The sequence below is a fragment of the Macaca mulatta genome, chromosome 7 (assembly GCF_049350105.2).
Source record: "Macaca mulatta isolate MMU2019108-1 chromosome 7, T2T-MMU8v2.0, whole genome shotgun sequence".
Lineage (NCBI taxonomy): Eukaryota > Metazoa > Chordata > Mammalia > Primates > Cercopithecidae > Macaca > Macaca mulatta.
In genome coordinates, this window is record NC_133412.1 from 180,770,876 (window position 1) to 180,779,764 (window position 8,889).

The 8,889-nt window shown below is 42.9% G+C and overlaps 1 long non-coding RNA gene and 1 gene segment (V, D, J or C); one reads left to right on the plus strand and one right to left on the minus strand.

Annotated features, from left to right (window-relative positions):
* Window positions 1-793: 793 nt before the first annotated feature.
* On the minus strand, window positions 794-1,337 carry LOC715733 (putative non-functional immunoglobulin heavy variable 7-81). The segment is given in 2 exon segments: window positions 794-1,140; window positions 1,225-1,337. Coding segments are annotated over 2 exon segments (378 nt in total).
* LOC144330519 (uncharacterized) lies at window positions 810-6,944 on the plus strand. Its single transcript, XR_013396780.1, has 3 exons — window positions 810-1,259; window positions 4,638-4,746; window positions 6,418-6,944. It is a non-coding gene; the product is annotated as an uncharacterized LOC144330519 (long non-coding RNA).
* The last annotated feature ends 1,945 nt before the right edge of the window (window positions 6,945-8,889 follow it).

Here is an 8,889-nt window from a genome sequence, read left to right on the forward strand (position 1 = left end):
CTTACATAATGGGAGTTGACTGTAAAAGTAGCATGAAGATGTGTAAATATAACACCTAGGTAGATAAACTGATGAATTAACAAAGCCTGGAGCCAATTATATTCTGGCATCTTGTTATTTAGTTGTGAATTTATTTTCAGTTGGTTAGTTCAAGTTCCCAAAATTCAATTTCTGCCAAAATAGTCACATACAATAATCTCGAGATATTAAAATGAAAAAACAAACTAATTTGAAAATGAACCCAGCTTCCAGAAGTGAGAATTACTTTGTGGTGAATGGTGGGAAGGGTGGAGATACAACTGAATATCATGATTCTGTTGACAATTGTTTTAATTAGGGGAACTTCTATACATCCCTTATATTTATTAGAAACTGTCATGGAGAAGCTTGATCTAACATAATTAGTTGATGGATCACACAAAAACAATGAAGCTGAAGGTTATTAAGCAGGACTTGCTATTGCAACTTTAGCTTTCCTTTAGAACACATTCCTCTACCTGATGTGGAATTAGCCCAGGTGCTCTGATGAGAGCTTGTCAGTTAAAGACCAGGAAATGGGCACTTACGTGTCTGGAGCAGGGCATGGCTTTGGGATGCTTTGTTAACAAAGTGGCTTTTCGCATCTTCTGGAAATCCTATCAAAATGGGCAAGTTAAGGATCTCTTAGGAGCATCTGTCTATCCCACATTCTTGGCTAATATAAAAGTGGAAGTCAATGCAAAATGAGATCATACGGAAGTTTAGAAAACTGCTGCACCACTGCCTCAGCTCAGCACAGCTTCCTCCTTCCTCAGGGTTTCTGACACTCTCAGGATGTGGGTTTCCACACTGTGTATCTCGCACAGTAATACACGGCTGTGTCCTCAGCCTTTAGGCTGCTGATCTGCAGATGCACTGTGCTGACAGAGGTGTCCATGGAGAAGACAAACCGTTCTGTGAAGCCCTGGGCATACGTTGGGTTCCCAGTGTAGGTGTTCATCCATCCCATCCACTCAAGGCCCTGTCCAGGGGCCTGTCGCACCCAATTCATACCATAGGTGGTGAAGCTGTAACCAGAAGCCTTGCAGGAAACCTTCACTGAGGCCCCAGGCTGCTTCACCTCAGGCCCAGACTGCACCAGCTGCACCTGGGAGTGGGCACCTGTGGAGAGGACACAGGATTGCGTGAAGTCTCACTTGACTGGCCTGGTTTCTGCCTCCGCCCTGGGACCTGGGAGCCCCTTACATGTTGCTGCTGCCACCAAGAGAAGGATGCTCCAGGTGAGGTCCATGGTGAGGAGCTGTGCACTAGGGGATTCTCCCGAGGAGGGGTGTGGCTGTTGGGTGATGCTCTCAGGGCACAGAGATACTATATTCGCCTCAGTTATTTGCATATTCATGAAGGATGCTATTTAATAGCCCAATTCCTGACCCAGTATGAGAAACAGCAAATACATGACACATGGACGACACAGCTGTAGAAGCTGAGGGTTCAAGCCATAATCCTGTTAGAGGCCATGCGTCCCCTACACATCCCTGAACTCCGGGTTGACAGAGCTTCCCCCACGGGAGAACAAGCTCCCCCAGGACACTCACCTTAGTTTGAATGTCTCAGGGGCAACGAGACATTCAAACGTGAACCATTTCTAGACCTTAATATGCGAATGCGTTATTTGGGAATGAGTATGTCTCTCCAAAAATTGCACTGATTTATAAGAAAGGATCTCTTCCTGACCTCCAGCTGCTTACTATTAAGATAACTAGCAGAGCTGGAAATCCCCATTGTGAAAGTGGTTCTCATTACAACATCCGGTTTGATAAATGGTCACAATTGAATAGGATATTTATACAAATATCAGCAGTCCTTGCGAAATACTTCTTTTAGATGTTTTTAAAGGACGTCCCAAGCCCTGAGAGGAACCTCTCCCCAGCCTCCTGTGCACCTGCTCTGGGGCGGGAGACTGTGCAGGCTGTGTCTTGAGCGCCCCCTGCAGCCCAGCCCGCACCCTGCAGGGAGGTTTCCATCTGAGCTGACAGAGTATATCCCTACCAGTGTCTCTAGCCCAATATAAAGTGGCTGTGACCTGGCTCAGAATTCCGCTTTATTTACACCATACGCTTCTCACACCATCTTTTGAAATAGTGAGTTGGCCTTAGGAAACCCAGCGAACTTTGTAGGGAGACCCCAAGAAAAGATCTCATGCATCACCAGGGAGCACTTTCCTGGAGCTCAAGAGGCACAGAATCAATGGAGACATGGTGAACCCAAAAACTCTTCAGGGGTTGAGGGGAGACTATTTCCTTTGGGGTCCTGCAGTTGATTATTATACCTGAGATGCCTGCAGGTGCAGGTGTATGTGGATAGAAGCCCACTCCAACTCTACTATTCAACTCTCTCTCTGTCTCTCTCTCTCTGTCTCTCTCACTCTCTCTCTCTCTCTCTCTCTCACACACACACACACACACACACAAAAAAAAAATGTGGCTTATTTTTACATTAGTGGGTCCTATGGTTGCCTTTTTTTCTGGTATCCATCTCATGAAAAGCACTCCCTACACTGGAACAAAGACTGAACATGTGCCACTTTTCTGCAAACAGCAGTAAAGAAAACAGAATACGAGTGGACACTTGGGAAGTGCATGCACATTGAATTCACCTGGTATCACTTTGGAACCCCCGCAGATGCCCCATGAAAAGTACATTTGAGACCAGTGAGGGTGAAATCATTTCCTTGGTGCTGAAGTTGCTGGTGTCAGAGGCTTCAAATTGCTCTATTTTCCTTAACATTTTTTCTCCTATTTTCCTCCTCAGATAGAGTTTGTGCATTGCCACACTCTCATATTTAATCCATATTGACTAAACTGGTGAGGCGTAATACATAGAACACGGAAGTATTACATGTTCTTCAAGTTGAATTTTAATCCTGTAGATGTCTTCTTTCTCTGTGCTGTGATCTATAAAGGAAGTCTCCAGAAGTGAAGCTGATTTTTGCTCTTTTTCACAGGAAAATTTTCTTAAATGTACTCCTCTTGGCTGTGTTTACCCATTTTCATGATAAGGAAGGCTGCTGGTATGGGCTTGTAATGAGGATGGATTGCCTTTCCTCACACAGATACAGTTCTAAAAATGCTCTTCCTCTGGTTTGTCCGTCTGAAGAACGTCTGGGTGTATTTATCAGAAATTTGGTCTCCTGATAATAGAGACATGAAGGGAGCTAGGTGGATTCTCACCCTGAGAACCTGGAGGTTCCTAGAGGAAAGGGCAATAACATTATGGGGGGAGGAGCTCCCGGGATCTCTCACCCTCACGCTAGTCCAGACATGCCCTTTATGTTTATTTAGTTCAGATTTTCATATAACAAATCACACAGCCAGGCTCATTTAAATTATCCATACTCAGTCCATATCGGAGCAGCAGCTGAGTATGATAATCGCATTGAACTCAGACAAATCTAGGCCCAATCCAATTTTTACTGTATCTCAGAGCAACTTTACTGACTCACTTAACTTGGAGATTATTTCTTCCCTGAAAGAACTGTAAGGGTTGCTGTGGAGCCTCTGTGGGGTTGGGTTTTTTTTTTTTTTTTTCATCAGCCTGTCATGTGGGGTATTCTGAATGCTGTAGACCTTTACACTTAGATGGTAATTATTCCTAGTGATGTGGAAATGACTGGCAGCCCTCATTTCCATTTCCTTCTTTTGTTCACCTGAGTGTACAAAAATCCCATGAACCTCAGAAATCTCTCCTTCATGGATGACTCTGAAGGTTGTCAATCAATTCAGTGCTGCAGACACAGGGAGCTAATGGAGGATTCTCAGTTCACTGATATTTTGGACCAGTAAAATAGGACACATCCAAGAATGAACCATTTTTGTCAATGTCGATCAATATTAAATTCAAGAATCACGATTTTCAGTAAATTAGAGTGTAAAATTTTCATGATTTTTGACAATGAGCTCTCAAACTTGATGGTTTGCAGGAGAAACAAGCTCATCATGGTTAGACAGGAGCTTCTCTACCTGGGGAGATAGTCTTTTAAACAAAAGCACCTGAGAGGTGGTTTCCTTAGATCTTGTGAAAATTTATCTATTGGAGAAAAACATCAGGAAAACTGGTCTCAAATAATTGAAAGAAACCTTATAAGAAATTGTTAACAACACAGCCATGAAACTCTACTTAGTAGATTTTTTGGTTCATGTCTTACAATTCAAGAAGCAATTAAGAAATCTACACGATTGGAAGCCTACTCCAACAGAGATAATTTTTTCTTCTTGAAAAATAAACCAGTATTCATACAGAGACACTTCCCATGAGATCTACAACTTACACAGGTTTCTGTAACCTGAAGAAGTTTTCCTAAGAGGATTATCCTCCAGACATCTATTTATGCAAAAATACATTGTGTATATATGTGTATGAGTAATCTGTACAAGCTCTCGGCAGATTAAACTTATATAAATGTGACAATTTTATTACTTACTGTGCTCTCACAATTTACTGGTTTCAAAAGTTCATCACCCTTGTGATGGAGCAATAACTGCCTTTGGGAATGTGCTGTTGCTTCAAGTGAACACATTCTAGATCCTCACTTGACTTCATGGTTTCATATTTAGCATCGGTGTGTCTTTGACTGAAAACCCAACATTTTCATCCAACAGATTCTCCTCTTATGAGATCATTCTGAACCATGCCAACAACCTCCACCATGCACACTTTCAACCTTTATCTTTTAAGGGAATAAGGGCACAAATTCATCATTGCTTTAAGGTGAGAAACCTTCTTGGACTTCCATCATATTCATTAGAAACTCTCATGGAGAACCATAATGAAACATTATTTGTTTATGAATCATACCTCGAAACTGAAACTGTTTCTCATAATGGCTATACCCTTCTATAATTCCACAATTATAGAAAGCAGTATAAAGGCTCCTAAATTAATTAAAACTAGAAATATATGACCAGAAATTCTGCTTCTAGAAATATACCCAAAGGAGTTAAAATTACCACCTTGTAAAGATATCTGCATCCTATATTTATTGAAACACTATTAATAACAGCCAAGATACGGAAACAATCTGAGTGTCAGTAGACAGACAAATGGAAAAAGGCAATGCGATATGTATACACAACAGAAAACTATTTAATCTTATAAAAGAAGATGCTGCCATTTGCCACAAGATGGATCAAATCCATAACCACTAACAGTGCATACCGTTCATTATAGTTCCTCCCTGGGGAATGGCAGATCCTTATTCAGTAGTAAACACTGCTGTGATGGGAAGTAAACTTATGTACTGTTGAAGTTTTCAGCATAACACATCAACGTCTTAAAATATTCTGCTATGCCTGCATATGATAAAGTGGAGTCTAATATTAGAGGTAAAATTAAAAGTGCATGAGTCTTCTAGACACCAAGTCATAGGATGATCATGACTCTGTCCTTGAGGGTGTGGACCATAGATCATACATACTAGTTGGAGTACTTTTGGGAAAAGAAGTTCCAGGGGTATAATTTCTTGTACCGGCCAGAGAATGCACAGGTGAGGCAGAGGGTCAGTGAGGGCACTTCCAGTCTAGGGCTGACTCCGGTAGCTGCTCCTAGGACAGGGCACTTAGAGATATAGAGACTCACTCCCTGTCAGACTCAGTCCCTGTCAGTCACATGCAGCCACAACCATTTCTATAGGTCGTGTCTGACATCGGAAACACTCAACTTGGGAGCAGGAGAAGTTGGGAATTCCATTCCCAATGTTGATTCTATCTGAGAGCCTGAAGAAAAATCTTGATGGGCGCAGGTTTGTCTTTGCCAGAGAGAGAGACTGAGGTCAGGCTCCCTTGTATTTGAAAGTTTTATTGTTGTCTTTTTTTCTGACTGAATTGAAGCACTACCTTGCCAAAAACTACAGCCATTATGGTTGATGAAATCTTCTTGATTTTGATATTTCAACTTGTGACATATAAACTTCTATATCAACTGACTCATGCAAATCTCAGGAGAATAATTACATACTAACTCTCTAATTCATGAGTGTTACTCCAATACTATGCTGTCTTCACTGCCAACAATCTTCTTGAAAGGTTGAAGAAGAAATAAATAGTAAATTTAATTTTTAAATTAAAATTGTCAAAACTTTCAGAAACCCATGAACTCCCTCTGCCAAAGGTATGGTCACTAGTGCTATGACCTCTGGTCCACCCCTTCAGGGACACAGGCATAATTACCCTATGACTGAATATCGGAATAGTATTACATTATTTGTTGAATTTAGATGGTAGTTTTCAAACTAGCCAAGATAAAAGCTTTTATTGGAAAAGTTTAAAAAAAAAAATTTTGGGCATGAATACTCAATACAAATGCTAGTCTTTATTTGCCAATATGCCTTTAAAATAGAGAACATCCAGCAATATGAAACTGAACACAGCTCGTGTTTTTCAGGACTCACTCACAATGGCAGCTTCCTAGAGGGTGATCTGAGAGGGTGCAAGCACATGGGAATCTGGATTTCATCATTAAAGTGAAGAAGGAATTCATGAATCTTACAATATGTAAAGCCAGAAAATTAACTTTCCCCTCAGGGCTTACGGTAGTGTAACCCCTCCCCCATAGTCTAAGTTAGAGAATACTAACTTCCTGTTTTTCCTTCTGTGCTCAGCGAGTCTTATCTGTTCTCACTAGTTTCACATTCCTTGAGGCTCAGAGAGTTCTTGCTTACTTCCCCAGCACAGCTGCAAGGTCATAAGATTGTTAAGTATGCCTTACAGAACCATGAATTCCCAAGGATGTAAGACATGAAGTAACAACTGCCTTTGTTCTCGCTTCTGTAAGTACGCTTCCCGCATCACATAGCTCCAGGCCACTGACTGCTTAAAAGGTGACTGCTTTCCTTGTCCAGGGCTCAGACTTTCCTGGACACTAGTCCAACTGAGCCAGGTGACCACCTTTTAATAAAGTACTCTCCTGAACTCTGTTCTGTCTCTCCCATCTTTGATCGTACTTCAACAAAAGCACTAGTGAGCCCCAGGGCTGAGCACATAGAGGGCAGCAGGAGCTGCAAAGCTCACTCTGTGTTACTTAGGGAAGCGAGGGAATGGAATGAGGGTGATGTCTGCAGGACCCTAGAAAAGGGTGAGGAGGACAGAGTCTGCAGGTAGATGAGCATATTCTAAGGAGAACCGTTATCCTCCTAAACTTAGTTGGCTTCAGTTATTATGAAGAGAAGGGAACTGTTCACCAGACTTGGAGGATAGAAAGTAGAGTGAATTTGTCTTTCCTGCATGGAGACTGAGAAAGATAAAAGCCTTTCAAAGTAAAAGGGAAGATGGAGAAAGAGTCTGAAAAACAGAACGCCAGGAGCCAAGCAAAGTGGAGAACAAGAGCCTTTAAAGTGGCGTTTAATTTCCACTTTCAGTTGATGAAAGAAAAAGAAACAAACCACCATGCATATGGTGAGTTAATATTAGATAACATATATAATTGTTCGAGTATTACAGCACAAAAACACAAAACTCTATTCATGGAAACAGTTTGTATCGAGGATGCACATTTTTTTTAAGACAGGGTCTCACTCTATCAACCGGACTGAAGCGCAGTGGTACAATCACAACTCACTGCAGCCTCAACTTCTCAGGCTTAAGGGATCCCCCTGCCTCAGGCTTCCAAGTATCTGCAACCACAGGCAGCATCACATCTAGCTTTTTTTTTTTTTTTTTTTTTTTTTTTTTTGTATAGAAAGGATTTCAGCTGTGTTGCCAGGCTGTTCTAAAACTCCAGAGCTCAAGTGATTTGCCTGCCTCAGCCCACCAAAGTGCTGAGATTGCCGGTGCAATTTTTGAAATTTTACTCTTTAAATAATAGTATTTTAATAAAATATATAAAGAACCTATTTAAAAAATTGTCCTGAGAGATCATTGCTAGCATTACTCAGAAAATACACAGCATTAAAACTTCAAATAGGCCGGCTTATGCCTGTAATCCCAGCACTTTGGGAAACCAAGGCGGGCAGGTCACCTGAGGTCTGGAGTTCCAGACTAGCCCAGCCAACATGGTGAAACCCCGTCTCCACTAAAAGTATAAGCATTAGCCGGGCGTGGTGGCAGGCACCTGTAATCTTAGCTACTCAGGAGTATGAGGCAGGATAATTGCTTGAACCCGGGAGTTGGAGGTTGCCGTGAGCTGAGATCATGCCACTGCGCTCCAGCCTGAGCGACAAGAGGGAGACTTGGTCAAAAAAAAAAAAAAAAAAAAAAAAAAAAATCCCAGTTCTAAGTTAATGTTGTGTAAGTAACATTTGTAAATAAATCATGGATTTACAAGGAAGTAATGGTGATAGATCCTGGGGAAGACTTTTGCCTGCCCAGGTCAGGAATCACCAAGGTGTAAAAGGAAAGAGCCTGCTAAGGGAACCCTGGCGTCCTGAGCGCACCCTGGTGGTTATGAGCGCCCCCTGATGTCCTGTGCGCCCCCTGCTGGTTCTGAGCATCCCCTGGTGCCCTGAGTGCCTCCTGGTGGTTTGGAGCACCCCCTGGGGTCCTGAACACCCCTTGGTTGTCCTGAGCGCCCCCTGGTGTCCTGAGCGCCCCCTGGTGGTTCTGAGCACCCCCTGATGTCCTGTGCGCCCCTTGCTGGTTCTGAGCATCCCTGGCGTCCTGAGCGCCCCCTGGTGGTTATGAGCGCCCCCTGGTGGTTCTGACTACCTCCTGGTGTCCTAAGCGCCCCTTCGTGGTTCTGAGCGTCCCCTGGTGTCCTGAGAGCTCCTTGTGGTCCTGAGCACTCCCTGGTGTCCTGAACATCCCCTGGGTGTCTTGAGCACCCCCAGTTGACCTGAGCACCCACTGCTGTCCTGAGTGCCTCCTGGTGGTGCTGAGCACCCCCTGGTGTCACCTCCTGGTATTCTGAATGCCCCCTGGT